The 18,833-nt window shown below is 38.4% G+C and overlaps 1 protein-coding gene across 1 annotated transcript in view; it reads left to right on the forward strand.

Moving 5' to 3' along the window:
- The window catches only part of ift80 (intraflagellar transport 80 homolog (Chlamydomonas)), a 52,965-nt gene that overhangs the window by 3,460 nt on the left and 30,672 nt on the right, over positions 1–18,833 (forward strand). The window contains exons 4-8 of the mRNA XM_027999604.1: positions 870–980; positions 1,096–1,164; positions 3,816–3,925; positions 5,941–6,030; positions 8,762–8,899. Of these exons, the coding sequence (XP_027855405.1) occupies positions 870–980; positions 1,096–1,164; positions 3,816–3,925; positions 5,941–6,030; positions 8,762–8,899 (518 nt within the window). The remainder of the gene's footprint in view (positions 1–869; positions 981–1,095; positions 1,165–3,815; positions 3,926–5,940; positions 6,031–8,761; positions 8,900–18,833) is intronic.

Here is an 18,833-nt window from a genome sequence, read left to right on the forward strand (position 1 = left end):
TATTTGGGATTTTGGCATGACGAAATGTGGAAGAGTTTGAGGGTTGAGGATATTTTTACTCGGAGCCTTTTGGATCACTAAATTGTTGTAAAAGATAATTTTACACTTCCTGCACCAAGAATATGGATGTGATTTTGAGGAAAAACACAAGGATTGTCCCTATTCTTTTAAACATCAAATAGATTGTGACCTCTACAGCACTACAGACTCCAAATCTTAGGCTTTTAAGATGGTATTATGGGTCATATGTGAATGTATATGAACATGAAGTTCATAGATAAATTTGTATTTAATGAGATGCCATTAGCCTATTGCCAAAAGACTAAAAGATGCACCTAACAAATTCAGTTTAAAGTCTTGAGTGTACATAGGGACTACCTGCAGCATCAGTAATATACACTTTTGTTGGGGTTTCCAAATTTAGAAATGGTAGAGAGCTACAGCATGCTGATTTGCAATTATAGGCTACCAGAAATTACATATTACATTCAGAATTTTTAATATACACCACCACAAAGTACATGTTGGGTACGTGTCTTCAATAGCAGTCTCCATGCCTGATCACCCTGTCATGTCTGGGGAACAGAAAATTGCTTAAGTTCAACCAGCAGAAACCTTTTGGTTGTACTCATTTGCTTCCTGTTCTAACTTTGCAATGTAGCCGATCGGGGAAATGTGGCCTTGTTCTTAACCATGTTTATTAGGTGTGTTTTTGATTTTGCCTTTACTAAATTAAAATTTTTGTCCATTCCTTTTTATTCTTTTCCATCTGTTTGATACAATAACAATGCAATAGATCTATTCATCTTTTTTAATAATACCATTTATCCTCATAAGTATTCTACTGAGTGATTTTCTTTTTTTAACAGGAAAGTTCCACCTGGTTTCCAAAATGGGACGCATCGAGAAGAGTGTGGAAGCGCACAAAGGGGCTGTTTTGGCTGGAAGGTGGAACTACGACGGAACTGCTCTAATCACAGGTGGAGGCATCACGGACACATTTCTGTTTCGAAAATGGACTTTTAATCTTCATAAAACATAAACTCAGCCATATCAGCTGTCCTATGATTCACTTTTTTATTATTATTTACTTAGCGGGAGAAGATGGACAAATCAAGATCTGGTCAAAGAGTGGAATGCTGCGTTCCACGTTAGTGAGCCAAGGTAAAGCTTCAGAAAGCCTTTTTATATACAAACAAATTATAATTACGTCAGGATTGAGCAAAACGTTAACCTAATTTCTCACAATTACCAGAGCCACATCAGCCTAGCCATTTATCACACTAATCGGAGACTTAACAGACTGGAAGAGGAGTCTGTAAATAAGATGCTTTGCTACTGAAAGAAGAAACGATTTATTTTTAATATGCCTCTTTAAAAGAGAATTTAAACCCATGATGTCGATTTAAAAAAGGTAGCATTTGACTTAATTGCTGAAAATAATTGCTTTAGCGAGAAAGCTAATCAGCTGTGTTTTGCTAGATGCTATTTCTGGTCAGATGACACCAAAATCAGATTTTTGTTTGGTCTAGGTGCAAAGCATTACGTGTGGGATAGGAAAACTTAACACATCATCCTGAGCACACCACCCACACATGAAACATCTGTGGTGACAGCATCATACTGTGGGAGTTATTTTCTTCTTCAGGGATGGAGGGTTGACTGGGGCGAAGATGAACTTTGAGTCAAGACAATGACCCTAAACATGCAGCCAGAGCTATAAAACAAATGTTTTGTTTAAATATGTTAGAACGAACTAGTAAAAGTCCAGACCTAAGAATCTTTGGTAAATACTATTCTTGCTTAAACCTACACCTACTAAGCTGGTAGAGACGTACTCCAAAATATTTGCTGTAGTAGTAACTTCACTTGAAGGTGGTTCTACAAAGTTTTGAGTAATGTTTATAACAAATGCATGACACACTTTTCAGATTTTTATTTTTGAGAAAACCGTAAAAATAAAAAAAGTACATTTACCCTCCTGTTTCACAATAACACACTAGTTTCAATTGTGCTACTCAGGAAATCTCCATATAATGAAGCTTGTGGTGCAAATGGGGTAACAAACGTGAAAAAGTTCAACTGCTGTATTTGAGTTGCAGCTATTTGCAAATAAAAACAGAAGATCTTGTGATAAATGTCAATCACAGGAGTATTTGAACTAATAAGAGTCGCTGTTTCTTGGTTTTTCTCTGCTGTAAAAAAATATTTTATTACCATATGCAGACAGATAAGCTTCATCTGTCTTTACTGCTGAGCTTCAACAAGCGACACAGAGTCCTACACCGCAGCCTAAATCTAAGTAGCACCACATTTTTTCAGTAAATCTGCCGTGTTTGTGTATATAACTCACTTTTGTGACGCTATCTGCTCACTTTCCTTTTAATCAATATTAGACTGTTACCGAATTTCTTACTACACACTGAAAAGTAACCAATTTCGTTTATTTCACGCTGCACAACCATGTCGTTGCACAAAGATCGGTGCGTGGTTGTGTGCATGTGTTAGGTCTTTTGGTTTGAAAGCGAGCTGAGATGAATGAGAGCAGAGCGATTTTCTCCAGTCATGTGGTTTTTTTTATTAAAAAATGCCTTAAAGTTAAAAAAGTTTTATAGTTTTTATTAAAAACCAATAAAGACATGCTCCTCTCTTCGTCATTGCTTCTTAATTGATTCATTATGTAGCTTGACTTATTAAATATTCAGTTTTTTAATCATGGGATGGACAATAAAAGAAAATCGGTGGATATAATATGCTTTGAGAAACGCATGGTACACCCTTGATTGATGACAGGAGTTGTAAAAAAAAAAAAAAAAAATCTTGGCAGAGAAATGGCAATATACGGTTAAAGAACAATTTTCCCATTGGTTTGTTTTTTTTGAGTCCAAGTGGCTCGGTGGCTGTCAGATTTGCAGAGCACCTAGATTTAGTAGCGTACACACACAGCCTGCCACATGGCACCGAGATTGCTGCAGGTGTTGCTTCTCTTCACAGACTCCCATGCGCGCGCAGACATGCAGAAAGTGCAGGAGTGGGCTGTTCTCTTTGGCTTGCTTTGACCCATTTTAAAATCGAGCTCTAGGAAGAGGTTGGAACTGAGCGAGATGGGGCGTGGAGGGGAGGGGAGGGGAGGGGAGGGAGGGTGAGAGGAACTTGTCTCAACTCCTCTCATCGACTCCGTCAGATTTTCAGCTCACGTGACCAGTTGGCATTTTTGAGAAACCGCACGCACCTGGAGTGAGGTTAAATGTCAGTCACCCCTCCCCTTCACACGTGTGTAGCCACAACTCAAATTGAAGCACACACATACACACACTTTCTTGTCTAACACCAACATAAATTGGGACATAATAGGCTTTATGCATTTCCTTAACCTCTTATCCTTACCTTTTAAAAACCAGGAAGTCTGGCTCTAACCTGAACCAGATTCTAATAGGAACCCTAAATTTAACTCCTAACCTTTGTTTAAGTGGCTTTTGGTTTCCTCAAAGTTAGCAAAACAAGCTCACAAGAAAGTTCCCTCGAGCTTGCGTTTATGTGTGCGTGCACACACGCGCTTTTAATGTGAAAGTTAGACTGATTTTCTCAGCTGGCTTTCCTGTAAAGTGTGCTGCAGAAAGACCGAATGAGGTGAAATCTCAGAGAAAATGTCATGTTGTTTGAAAGGGCCAATCAGTTCTAGTTGGAGACAGGAGGGAGAGCTTCCTCGTCCTAACAAAGTAAAAAGTCTGCATGTGTTGAAAGCCTGGTACTTTTTTCAGTATTTGTGATTTGGGATGAAATCCTTTGTGTCTGTATGTCTGCGTCTTCTCCAGGATGTCCTGTTTATTCGGTTGCTTGGGGTCCGGACTCTGACAGAATACTCTACACATCAAGAAGGCAGCTAATCATCAAACCTCTCCAACCCAGCACCAAAGTCATTCAGGTTTACAGCCATTTGTTTATTTTTATCAAATGAAAAAATTAGTTGTGGTTTTATGTTTTGTGTTTTTTAAAAGAGAGCAGTAAAAAAAAGAAACGGTGCACTGCAAAAGTAGTCATGGTTTTAAACTTTTTTACAAGCACAGACTTCATTGTATTTGCATGTGGGTTGGGGGGATATTATATGATATACCAGCACAAAGTAGGACATAATTGTTTACGGAAAGTGAAATGATCATTATTATCTTTTTCTTTTCTTTTTGTTTTTTACAAATTAAAATCTGAAACATGTGGCTTGCTTTTGTATTAGGTTAATTTAAAGTAGTATGTAACTGTTTTTCTACATACTTTTTAAAACTGTCGCTATGTTGATGATGGTAGATAAACAGTTTTCCTGTAACGTTTAGTTGAGCGACATGTACTCAGGCATTATTGACATCACTAAGACTCCTGGCTCTGATTGGCTTTTGTTGACCAGCAGTGGTGCACTTTTTACAGTGTGCCCTGTAAAATGTTTGGCGCTATTGTTTTATAACCTAACTCTGCTTTGGATCTCACAAATTAGTTATGTTCCTTGGTCTTTCCAATGCTGTTTATTTCCAAATGTTCTCAAACAAACATCTGAGACATTAATAGATTGAATAAAACACAGATAATATTTAAAGATTCGCTGTTTTTTGAAGCCCATTTGTGGCACTAAATTGAATTTAATGTGCCAGAGTAAAGGTGGTTGAAAAAAATGCCCTCCACTCTTTTCAGATTTTATGTGTTTGACATTTTGAAAAGCATAAATAACTTTCTACCGCCTTTACAGTGATGCAGAACAATACCTTGAGTTTTTTCCACGTAAAATCCCCATAATTTACACAAATGTTTGACACTGTGACCAGTTGCAGAAAGAAACGTAGGCATTAGAAAAACTGTTGTGTATTTATGCACAAACTGTAGTTTTAGAAGTAGCATATTTATTGCTCAGATTTCAGAAAGTGTTACTTTCTTCCAAGATGAAGTTCCCAAATACTCAACTTTTTTTTTTTTTATGAATTGTGGGAATTATTTAGTGAAGTTGTTCCATGCTAGTGAAATAAATAAACAAGTAGAAAAACAATAGCTCTTTTTATATTTATTTTTATTTCAGATTTATTTCAGCAAGTTTTTATTCACACACACTCACACTCACACACATTGCTTTTATTGCTGTGAATAAAATTTATTTTAAAAATTTAGGTTAACATCATGTACAAGAGTGAATATTCAGCAGTGTTAAACCGGTACATTTGTCCAATAATGGATTTTCAGGAGCTTGAGTGGAGTTGTTAGACTTTCTGTCCAGCTTTCTACGCTGTGCAGCGAGAAAATAAATAGACGTCTTTCTTTGCTGCAGCAAAGTTTCAGCCTCCCCTGATGGATCAGTAAATTAATGACCATGCACATGCACTGCTAAAGTATTACTCTATAGATGACCTTACACACCTGGGAGAATTTTTCTTGTTCATGTATGCGTTTGTTTATTATTCTTCTTGATGCTGAACAGCACATGGGACCTTAGATAAACAGGGGAGGGTTTAATGTGTGCTTTGCTTTCTCTTGGCCATTACCAGACCTACGAGTACAAGCACATTCACACACACATTGAAAAGTGCCACTTCATCACCTCTCCCTCACACCCCCTCTGAGACTAAAGCACCATCAACATTAATAGAGAACCCTGAAAGATCCTCTTTAAAGTCCTTTCCAAGGCAATGACACATATTCATGGATTTGCCTGTGATTTTTTGAATTGAATATTATCTGTAGACTGATTGATACATTAAAATGTACCAAACTTCATAAACGTTTAGTGATTTAAGACCATGACAGTTTCTCTTGTTTTTAATCTCGAATGTTTTCTTTGGACAAAGTGCAAGCAAACTTGATCAATTCTTTTTAGTTGTTCTGGTAAAATTACAGCCAAGAAATATTGTATGGATGATATAATAGTGTCTGGCTAAAAAAAATTGTTTTGGTGTCTCTTTTTAGTGGAAGGCTCATGATGGACTTGTTCTAAAGGTGGACTGGAATTCAGTCAATGACCTCATCCTGTCGGGTGGAGAAGATTGTAAATATAAGGTTTGTGATTTTCACCCCAATTTTCATAAAAATAGACAAACATATTGTCTTTAAGTCACTGATAATGTGTACCCCCAGCTTATTAAGCAGGGCAATAGATGGTACAGGTTCAGCCGCATTAAAAATAGCAAAATAACTCTTTAGATTAGTGTGGATAGGATGCTAGGAAGGAGATCCTAACTTAAGCATTCTTAACGACCTACCTGTAAGAGGTTGATACTTCCTTCATGTTTTTGTCAAGTCTGCCAACAAAACTCAAGAATTACAACATTTCTTACATCAAAGTATGAGAGATTCAAGCTTAAAGCAGACATTTCAATGTCTGGACAATAAGAAGTCACATTAACTCGATATTACTGTTTGAGTATTTTGATATCATGAGACGTGTCACTTGGTCTCATGACACCCTAGTAGTCATTTACTCTTTGAAAGCAGCAATATGTAACTTTTATAAAAAAAAAATTATTATTTTATTTTTTACATGTTAAAATTGTCACTATTTTCATTATAATATGAGACAGATAATCTGTGAAAAAATCTATCTCCTTCACTTCCTCCGTTTGGTCCTACTGCCATCTGTAGAAATGCACCACTGCTGATCAGAAACAGCCAATCAAAGCCAGGAGGAGTGTCTTAGCGCTGTCAATCAGGCTCTAGTACGTCCTGCTTACGTCCTGTGCTAATGGCGGAGAAACAACTTTTGTCTGACTTTTGTCACAGAAAAACTGTTTATCCACCGTCATTCGTGGCCATGCTAACTAGCCTTCACATTCATGACAGGCTCCACTGTGGAGAACTAGCTTAACAGCGCATATATAAGTAAGATTAATGGGGCTAACACCTTCCTCCCGGTTTGTATTTTTTGTTTCTGACTGAATGATGCATTTTTACAGATGGCAGCAGGGCCACAGGCAGGAGGCAGAAGAGCTTAATTTTTTTTCTTTTCATGGATTATCTATCTCATCCTATCGTTTCCATGTCTTCTGACCAATACAGAGGAGATAGAAAGTTGTTGAAGGTCAGCATTGCTTGACTTGTATAAGGTCAACCTGGCTTCACAAATTCAGGGAGTGATGTGGTGACATATGTCAGTTTGTGTCAGTGATGACACGGCATCTGCTTTTTGGACTCTTATTTTGAAGTAAGGAAGGATGTAGGTTTTTTTTATTTATTTTTGACTGAGTCAGCTAATGTAAACTCTTTGTGGAGCTGGTTGACACTGAAAACGCCTGAACCTCTTGTTTATGTGGCAGCTTTTTGAATCCTTGTTAAAAAAACAAACAAATGCACAGAGTGACAGACAGGATAGAAATAATGTCTGACCACAATGAGATCACTGTGAATGGCTAACTGTTAGCCCCTAACTAAAAATGTTTTCATTTGCTTTGTGGTTTCCTGTCGATGCTATTTAAAGTCACATATAACAGTTTATAATGTGTCTGGTGTGCTTTGATTATCTCCAGTGTAAAATTTAAAATGCTTAGACTAATCAGACCTGAAATGGACCTGCACTGATCAGGGCTGCTTTAAAACATAGCTTTAAATTTGTGAAACCTTTCCTTTATTTGTAAAAACACAAAAAATAGATTAGGACCACCTTTGAATTAAACAAACCGAATATTCTACAGTGAATACCTCAGTCTAAAGTTTCTAAAATCTCATCTTGTTTCAGTGAACTATTCAGTACGTCATATTTTCTCGTCTCATGAGATGTATGTATATAAATCCTTGAAACTTTTAAAGAGCCTTCACTACCCTGGAATTCAATCCCCTACTTGGTTATAACTTTCATGTTAGAAACACAGTCGGAGAATGGCATCAAACTGTTGGCGCAATAAAATCATGCTTGGTTTTAGCCTGGTTTGCACAGCAAGATAATTAGGCAAATTTTGGTTCGATCTTCCCCTTTGACAATCTTAAGGACGCTTATGATGTCTTTAAAGATAATCTTATGAGATTTTCCTGCTTCGTGGGGTGTGCTGAGAGTCATCTGATCTGGCTAGTTCACCTCTAAGCAGCTAAAAAAAAAAGAGCAAAATTAAGGTTTTTTTAAAGTGGTTTATCCAAAGTCTGGAGTTAAATGTGACAGAGCTGCTGTGACACGTTCATGCTCTAAAACCCTCCAAGTTGAAATAAAGGTATTCTACAAAGAAGTATGGACTGAAATTCCTCCATATTGATGTTAAAGTCGCCAGTTATCAGTTGTTGTTGCCAAGGATGATACACCCAGTTATCAGGGATACTGTCCCTATTTTTCACATAAGGAAGGGCTGGATTTCATTTTTTTTCCTTCCCACAAATAAAGTAAATCATTATGTGAGAACTCGTTTGTATTTTTTTTGTGCAACATTACTTGATGCTCTGAAAACTTTTAACAGCACTGGAAACTTTGCCAAATGATCCGTTATAATTTGAGCAACACACTGAATATCAATTTTAGTCCTATTAAGCTCCCAGTAAAATCAACAATGCATTCCGTGACCTGAACTGTACCTGCTTACATAATGAAGCAGTATGTGAAAGGCAACAAGTTTATTCCCTTAATTAATTACGAAGGTTACTGAGCTCAGTGCAAGTAAACATTTAATAAAACCACACATACTGAGAACCTTTCTCCACTGCAGAACAAACAAATGGGAACATTACAGCTTATAATACACCCCAACCTTTGGAAAGTTTACTGTTTTTCAGGTTGTTGTTTTGTGTTCTAAAGTTTGCGCTCCCTCCAAAGGTTTGGGACAGCTTCGGACGTCTACTTCACTCGTCGACCTCCCAGGACTACCCCATCACCTCCTTGTCCTGGGCCCCAGATGGAGAAGTGTTTGCCGTGGGTTCCTTCAACACCCTGCGGCTCTGCGACAAGACTGGCGTGAGTCAAATTTTTAAACTCTTTTTCAGTTTGTTCTTTTAATTTCTTCTAAGTCAAACCGGAGCGCCAACTTTGTAAGAACGGATGTAAAGACAAAAAGCGATTCTTAGGTTAGACAGTAGCTTTACGATGGTTATTCATATATGTCAGTTTTTAACATGAATAATTTAATATATTTCAGCAGACACTTTGTGTGACAATAAGAGATTTACAAGATTTATGCCTTTGCATTTAAAAACTTGTATGTAAAGGCTCATACCTAGTCTGGTATACAGGTCTAGGGAAATTATTTTAGGTGATAGACTAACACAAATTAGTACCTAATTGTATAGTGAAAGTAAAATTTAGCACGCTTTCCAAGTTTAAAAAAGTCTGAAAAGTGTGCATCTATATTCATCCTTCCATAAATCAATACTTTGCAGAATATCTTTATTCTGCTTCAAATCTTTAAAGTGAATCCATTTACCAGCTTTGTACATTTGAAGACTGAAACGTTTGTCCATTCCTCTCTTGCAATGAAAAAGGAAGCGTTTGTGGTCATGTCTTACTGCAAATATTAAATTTGGCTTAAATGTGGTCTTTGACTGGGCCATTGTAATGCCTGAATAAAATTTGATTCAAACAGTTCTGTTTATAGGTCAGGCTGTGTGTTTAGGGTCATTGTTCTGCTGGAAGGTGAAGCTCCGCTTCGGTTTCAAAACGTCTGCAGCCTCTTAACAGGTTTTCTCCAAAGAATGTCCTGAATTGAGCGCCATCCATCAAAACATTAGCTCTTGATTAGCTTTCCTGTTCATGCTGAGGAAAAAACCTCCAAGCAACATGATACTGCTCTATCACGCGTGTTTAAACTTCTCTGCAAACCGTTGAGGCCTTTGGAGAACAGCTGGATTCACGCTGAGATTGAATCACATACAGGAGGGCTCTTTTATTTAGGGGTATCTGAATAAATGGGGACTGAATACACATCCACGCACACACATTTTTATTAGGATAAAATTATGTTTTTAAAAATAAGTGTACTCTTTTCGTATAATTTCAGTTTTTTCATATACTTTAATTTGTTGTTTTGCTTAATTATTAATGTTTTGCTTAACAATATTCAACTTATATGCTTTACATTCAGCAAAACCCTCAACCATTGAACAAATAAAAAAACAAAAAAGTGGCACACACCACTTTTCCAGTACGATATGGTTTATATTGTGCGGCTCATTACTGGCCTCATGCTTTTCTATACATCATTCATCACTGTAAATCCCATTAGGCCGCATGCCACATATTCTCGTTACCTGGTGCTGATGGTAACTGCAGTAATGAGAGGGGAAATGAGAGAATGATGAATGGTAATTGTTGTTTTGTTATTGCCAAACGTTTGGCCAGCAAAAACATTACCACCTGCCTCACGGGACGTTCAGAGCTTCGCTGAGTTAACGTGGAGATGTCAGCATACTGCTGCGTCGGATTGCAGTAATCAAAACAAACAAACAATGCTGGGTCTCTTTGTGCCCTGATCACCCGGCATTTCATGCTCCATTTTGATTTAATAAGGATCAAATGTCTGTTGTTTGGGGTTGTTTTTTTTTTTTCTTCAGAGAACTGAAATATATTAGCTAGAGAGAGGTCTGAGTGAACATATGTGCCTCTTATGTGAGCAGTTACTTTTGGTATTCAGATTCTGGGATTTATAATATTTTACTGTGATAAATGTAATTTTTTTTAATTAAAAAACTTTTTTTTTTTTTGCAACTACCCCCCCGACCCCCCAAATTAAAGATCACGAGTTGCAATAAATATATAACAAATCTGGCATCTTATCAGATGTAATGGAAGGTTCGGGGAAATTTACAAAATAAATTTGTTTTCTGTTTTATTTGTTTTAGTGGTATATACAGGTAAGCCTAAATCAATTAAACTCAATGACTTAGGTTTAAGTACTTGTTCAATTTGACCAACATGTTTTAACAATATCTGTAATGGGAAAAAAAAAATATGGAGAAAACATTAGACGAGTCTAAAACTAATCAAGTAGGCTGCCAAAAAACCCGACAGCAACACTTCACGAGCTCCAAAACTCTCTGCCAAGAATCGGTTGTGTTCTACATGTGACAGCATTCTCCCGTGTTCTCCATATGTCTAGACAAAGAAACAGGGTGTGAGGATAAAACTGTTTTCTTTTAAAGAATTCACCCAGTCTTAATTTCACTTGTAGAAAAAAAATGCTGTCTAAAGAAACCCAGTTTAAAATTTTTGGGTCACAATTCTAGAAGGCATGTTGGGCACAAAAACAATATTGTATAGAGAAATAAAGAAGAACATTTTAATCACTAAAGAACACCACAATCGCAATAAAATATGCTAGTGGCAGCATCATGATCTTGGGATGGATTTTTTTTTGCTTTGTTTTAATTTATTTTTTTTTTTTTGACGGAACTGTTTTTGTCGAAACAGTGAATTAAAAAACCTAAACATTTTGATTCAAGACCTTAGAAAGTTGAGGATAAAAACAAATGACAGCATATTTTTTTGTATCTCTGAGTACAAATATACACCCAAATTAAAAATAGAGTGGCTTCACCAGAAAGAAATAGTTTTGGAATAACAGACAGAAGTCCAAACTAAATCCCATGGGATGTCTGTGGGGTAACCTGAAGAGGGCTGTGGTTCAGAGGCCATCTGTTAGATTTGGTAAACTTCTGCCACGTAGAGTGAGCAAATGCATTCAAGCCAAGATGTGGATATCTATTACCCTGCATTTGAATCAAAAGGTGCTTCACCATAGTATTACTTGAAAGGTTTTCACACCTAAGGGCTTGACAAACCTGACCATGTCCGTGGACATAAACTACTTCGTACCTGGACAAGCACCTGCCCCTATTTAGCTCAGCAAAACAATCTCATTCCACTCAAAAAAATATACAATTTTCAACACAGGCTCATAGAAGATAACTGAAACAAAAGGCTGAAATAATTTCTCACCATAATATTAGTTATGTTTTTATATCAGTGTCCTTCATAGATAAATTATCCACAATGAGGGGGGAAACCAGCATATCGATCCTCGTTGTTGTACTTTGAAACACGCTTTGTTGTTTTTCTTCTTTTACTCTTCATGTGTTGGCTTTGTGTTTGGCGCCACCATCTGGCTGGGACCGTTATTTGAACGGTCCGTCGTACAATCGAGGAGGTCGCAAAACTCTTGGCTGCACTGGGCGAGTTCTGATGGTTGATGTCACACAGGCTCACTGTAGTAGATTAGCAAGTTGGAACTGGAACCTAACTTCTTATTTTTTCCCTAATGCATTTTTTACTCCTCAGATGAATTTTCCAATAAGTATGTCACATTAGATGTGAAAAAAGATTTTCTTCATGTTCAGATTTTTAGGATTTCGACGTAAAAGTCCGACATTTTAACAGTAGTGTGTACACTTTAGAGACCCACTGCATCTTCTCCTATAATGCTTTTGTTTACGCGGTTGGTTTGTTCCGTTGTTGTTGTTTTGTTTTTGTTTTTCTTGTTCCACTGCTTGCTTCGCAGTTGTTTTCAGTGAAGCTATGCGGGGATAATGTGCGGGAATGATGATAATTATGATGAATGTGTTTCAGCCCTGCTTTGACAGGAGTGAGGGTATGCTTGCCTCTTCTCCTCCCTGAGCTCTAGAGATAACGGGTAGTGTAGCGTGGTGTGGGAGGCTTGCACAGGGAGATGAAGAAGGATAGAAAAATGGAGAAAGTCTTGAAAATAAAATCCCCCTTCATGGTCACTCGAACAGAAGAAGCATGAATTCAGACTTGTTGACCTTTGCATATGAATTCACATTGGGCCACTTTAGTGTACAATGCTACAATGTCATTTAGTGTTGAAAATCTGCAAACAATCAAAGAAGCTGTTAACTAATTACAAGGGTTTTTAACTTGGTGGTTAGTGGTCCTGCAAGGGGTACCCAGTGTGAAGAGTCTTTTCACTTGCCTAGTGTGACTAATGGGAAGGAGTTTTGTTCTGTATCTGCAACAATGAAACCTTGCACTTTAACATATTGCTGCTGCCTCAGCAGGATCTGTCCCTCTTATTTAACCCCTTCACCCCCAGTCCAGCCTAGCTTTTCTCTCAGCCTCTGCTACGCTAACTTTGTTTCTAGTTATTTGTGCTCAAGGGCAGATGTAGGTTCCTCATTAACATTAGGATTGTTGGGTAAATGCCCCTTTTTCATTTAATTTTGTGTTTTTTGTTTGTTTTTTCAAAATTAGTAGTATATCTTTTATAATTATCCTTGAAGTTTTTCTGCACCTAAAATTCTTCTGCTTTGTGGACTATGTCTTCTTTTTATGAGCGATTTTACAGCCTAAAAGACACAAAGAGCTTCACTGTCCGTCTTTACAAGATTTGGGAGACACAATCAGTCAGTGTCTGTCTGAACGCTTGCCATAGTATATGCAAGTGCCCACATGCCGGGGTGTGCGCGTGGGCGTGTGCATGCGTGTGTGTAGCCATTGCTGTGCAAATGTCCCTGCGAGACAGCAGTCTATTTACGAGGCGCTGCAGCTGGTGTCTAGCGTCTGGACCCTGTCACGATCCCTGACACTGTCACTGGCTAACAAGTAGTACTCATTGTGCCAGGCAAGCACCCTCTTGCTTCTTTCTCTTCTCTCCTTCCTCATCTTTCCTATGCACTTGTTTTTCTCTCTTCTCTCTACTGGACGCTGATGTTCTTCTCTCTACTGGACGCTGATGTACGCATACATAACTGATTTGATCTACTGAGCTGAAATCATGTTTATTTGTGTACCTTCCCATTTTTCTTTGGTTGTAGTTTTTATGTTTGTCGTAAGGTGTCCGCAAAACATATACTGTAGGTCTTTGCTTAGTTAAATTTTAAGCAGACTTCAGGATGTTCCCCTAAGCTCAAAAGTCACTCATTGGGGACATTGGCATAAAAGAGTCAAGAAAGCATGACTTTCTTTTGCCAGCTATGTTTTTGCCCGACAGATCACAGAAATAATCAGCCTTTGACTTATTTTACAAGGCCTGCGTTAATCAGAATGAGGCTGCAGAGTCATGTCTTGCTGAACTTAGTCATTACTGCTTTTCTCTCTGCCTTTTCTTGATTTAACTGAGCTTTACCCTGCTGTGATCCAGATCCCTGTCACAGTCCGCCCAGTTGTTCTACTAAATTTCCTCTGTTCCCCACAGTTAATAAATTAGTAAGTAAGACAGATCAGAAGATTTTAAGTCAGGAGGAGTGTCTTTGCGCTGTCAATCAACCTCATGTACGCACCGTTCAATGTGCTATTGGTGGAGACCGTTAGAGCAGGGGTGCCCAAAGTCGGCCCTCGAGGCATGTTTTAATTCTCTTCCTGGTTTAACACTCCTGCATCAAATAATGGCTCATTAGAAGGCCTAAGGAGAACATTGATTTGCTGAGGAGGTTGTTACTACCACTAGGGAGAGAACTAAAACATGCAGGATGCCGGCCCTCCAGGACCGACATTGGGCACCACTGCGTTAGAGGAAAACTATTTATCCACCGTCATCTGTGGCCATCCTATATAACTTGAGCAAATGTTTGACGACAAACTGCCATTGACAGCTCATCAGGAAGCTAACTTATAGCAACACTCCTGACTGGCTTGTTGTAATTTTTACAGTTGGATGCAGGGGCGTCACCAGGAATCTTGGGCCCCATAACATAAAATGAAATTGCCCTCCTCCCCCCACGTAGCTGCTGTTACAATTTCTTGAGTCTATCTGACCCATCAAAAGCGTCACAATTTTAAAGGCTTGCAACTGCTTTGCTTTCTTTGGTTCAATACTGATACTAGCACAATATTTATTGGTCATGAATTTTACATGCAATAGTCCACCTACAGTATGCAAGCAGGTTGCTTACATTTTTTCCATTAGTTTTAGATTACTGAAATGTCTCTCCCCACCAATCAATCTCCTCCACCTCCTCCCTGAACTACTATTACTGGCTAAAGTAATGCAACATTCCGGCCAAAACAACCAATCAGAACCAGTAGGAGGGTCTTAGTGCTGTCAATCAACTCATTCACTCACTACTACATGTGCTAATGGTGGAGAAACAACATATCAATACAGGAAAAATGTTTATCTGCTGTCATTGGTAGCTATGCTAACTATGCTGAATGGTTGATAATCTCACATAGTCTACTCACCTCTCAGAGGAAAACTGGGTTACAAATTGACACTTTTACTTTTTTCTCTCTCTATTTTTTGAAAACCTGATTTCATTATATTTCTTAGCAGCATAGTAACAGCCACAGTCGTTCGTGTTTTCCACTGACTTCTGCTGAACACGTCACTGTCAAGCTCTCCAAGCAGGAATGAACCATTTCATGCAGATCCAGGGGAGTTCAGGGCAAATATGGATGTGTGCTTTTTGGGAGGGGTAACATTTAATTTTTACTGCTAAAACAATTTTAGAAAACACAGTATAATTAATATTATAATTCACAGGGCCCCATTTTAAAAAAATAATTCTGTGAACAAAAAAAAAAAAAATTGCAGCGGGTCCCCTGTTGGTCAGGGCCCCTTGGAATTGTCATAACTTTGCCCCCCTATACGGCGCCCCTGGTTGGGTGCACTGCCACCAGATTTAGGTGAATAGAAACATACAAGTAAACTGAACTGCATATACATCCCGTTTGTCCTGATAAACCTGAGAAGCTGGTCACAAATGGACCAAAGCAGACAGCTCCAAAGATCCTACTAGATGTAAACTGCAGGCAGAGTGAGTGGAGCATGTCCAATTGGGCTCATGTCTGAGACCAATCAAAGACTGAAAGAAAATGTAGCTGAAACTGAGACAGGACCAAGACTTGGAAGATGCAATCTGAAGACTGATATGAAGGGGTGCCACATGACTCAGTGGTAGAGGTACACCACTGGCTTTGAGTACCGCAACAATACTACCAAGGGCAATGAGAGTCCATCCAACTGGCTATTGAAGTTATTGAACTATTGACAACCAGAATGCACCTGCACAGTACTTGATATACTAAAGCATATTACAGCTGCACAATATATTGCAAATTTAAATGTGTTAGCCTTGTCCCACAGGCGATTAGTCAAATAATTTCAAAGCCGTAGGAAGGATAACAATAAATATTGAAATCACAGACAGTCTGTTATATTAATATTGCATAGGAGTATCTGAACATCTACTCTGTATGAACCTAAATCTGTGATTGAACTACATAATTTTCCTTCTAATGGCCTCCTTCTTTCTGTGAGAAGCATATGTTGTCGTTTTTAAGATTAAACTGCCTTTGAAAGATAATTGTAAGTCCACTCTTATCTGTCTCTTTTTTTCTCATACTGCTCTTGTATCCCTCCTCCCTTTGGGTTTGTTGAGCTTATCAGTGTTCCCCCTCTTGGCTCCTTTAACTTTTTTCCTTCCTCGGGGGCCTCTTTACCTCCCTTTTTCTGGGTGAGTCAAGGGTTTCCTTTTAGGCCTTCCTCAGCATTGGAACGAGTCCATGTTTTGTTGGAATCTCCAACACTTTTTTTGTTCTCCTTACTTGTCACCCACTCCCTATTTAATTACAATCTTATAATTTTTATAATCTTTAACTCCCATCCTTGTGGCTAATTAAGTTTTTTTCCGAGATTGAGTAGAACTCTTTACTGACTTTATAGCTACAAGCTTTACCGCCATAATTTTGCTTTTTGTGCATGCTTAACATCACCAACGTGAAAACACTACCACTTTCTTTACAAGTCATGGCAGTTGAAACAGTACTATTACAGGAGTTTGACTTCTTCCTTTTCTTGAAAAAAGGAAGAAAAAAATTCACACACTGTACATTCATTTCCACTGCATGTGTGAAGTAAAACAGTTCCATTATCCAAGTTAGAAATATAAGTTTCTAACTTGGAAACTTATATTGTAATAGGTTTGTAGGCCATCTGGAGTCAAACTTCAAACAAGGAAAGTCAAAGGTTTCTTACCAACACTGACCTGAAAATCCTGGGTATGTTACCCATTCCCTTCTGAAATCTGACATGAGCAAGGCATTTTCATTCACACCTCTGCCACTCACTCCATATATCCTCTGTTTTGAAATTATTTCATAAGGAACAGAGAGATATGGCTGTGAGTGGAAATCCCAGTAGACCACAGCTTCTACTCAGTCCAGCCTACCTGTCACCAACATCCATGCTACATTCAAGTCCATTGACACCTCCTTCTTTCCCCCATTCTGATGCTCAGCTTGAACTCAAGCAAGTCATCTCAACCAGTTGTAGAAGTTAAATTCAGTAAGTTATTTCCATGTGGTTGACTAATTCACTATTTGTATCAACAACCATTTGAATGGGTGTACTTAAGAAAAGTGGTTTGTGCGCTATAAATGTCACTATAAATGTCTTATTAAGTTAATACAATGTGGTAGGTTTGATGTTGTACTTAGATCATACTTACAAATATTTACAAAATGCATACAAATTAGTAGTCTGGTAAGAAATCAGTCCCTTGCTCTACACTTTGCTTCATATGAAGGTCTGGACACTCAGTTACTGTTAGCTGGAGGCATGGAGTTTTAATTCTCTAAAGCACCAGTTCAATTCTAAGAAACTTACCGGAAATTGCCCAAACTGTAAGCAACTATTCCCCACTTTGAAGAGAGAATGGCTGAGCAGAACGAGATGTCAGTTAATGTTCATCCAATATTTGGAAATGTGGCCAAAACAGACTGAATGGCTTTGCTCACGTCTTCCGCTGACATTGTCGTGTATGGCAGACTACAATTATAAACCATTGCAGAAAATCGATATCGGTCGATTAACAACTCCTCCTTCTGTTCGTTGATTGGCCCAGTTGAAATTCAACTGGAGAAATCAAACTCAGTAGGTGAAAGCCCACACTGAAAGGTGGGAATCGAGTGGACTTGTGTCAGAAGACAAACGCCATGCTAACAACTTAAATACCCACCAATGCTTCTTGGTTCAACTTCAGTTTCTGCTGAAGAATTCTCAAAATACTCTCTACTGGACTTCCCTTCTGAATAGTACCTGTTTGAAGCCAAAATGAAGGTGAACTGCTCATTTGTTTTGGGTGTTTAGGTGCTTGTAACACAGTTTGAAATTCATGAATCTAAGAGTTTCCCCCCTGCATTACTAGAGAGCAATCCAGCGCCTGGAAATTAGTATTAATGGAAAATAACTAAACATGAGTTTTTGTCCCTGATCACAAGCTACTGTCAACAGTGTATAGAAAAGTAAAGAACAAACCAACAATTGAACATTTATTAGATGTTCAAATATTCAAAAAGGGGAATATTTAGTGCAGTACAGCTAAGTCTGAGAGACCGGCACACATGCAGAAATAGGGTTAGAAAAACAAACAAGGGAGAGCTACAGAGGAGAAAAGTTGAAAAGTGAAAATATTGGCAGGGGTCTCACAATGCAAGAGTGTGCACACATTAGAAATGATGGTGACTGAGCGTTTGAGGGAGGGGGGAAAACTGGGAACTTTTAGAGAGAGTGTTTCAGAGTGAGAGCAAGAGCAAGGGAGCATTGTCAAACAAAGAGAGTCCTGAGTCAGCAGCAGAGCAGTTTTCTCCCCAGGCAACTGGGCAACTGGGTAGGGCTAAATCTCTCCCTCTCCTTTCTGTCTCTCTCTCCTGCTTTTCCTTCCCTCCCTTTTCAAATCTGTGTTTTTGCATTCTATTTCTTGCTCTCCACACTCTTCCCCTCTGTTCTCCCGCTGCAGTTAGAACAGAAAGCTCCCCTCCGTACATTGTGAACGGGTAGGCAAAGTCCTGAAAAGAGCAACCGGGGTCACTCTCACCTCTCAGATTTCTCCTCCTCCACCATTTGCCCTTGTTGTCATGGGAATTATTCCGACCCCTTTAAAAACATTTTTCCAAAAAATGTTAGCAGCCCCGTTGAAACTCGGACTCTAATGTGGGAATA

This window comes from Xiphophorus couchianus, chromosome 18, assembly GCF_001444195.1.
Source record: "Xiphophorus couchianus chromosome 18, X_couchianus-1.0, whole genome shotgun sequence".
NCBI lineage: Eukaryota > Metazoa > Chordata > Actinopteri > Cyprinodontiformes > Poeciliidae > Xiphophorus > Xiphophorus couchianus.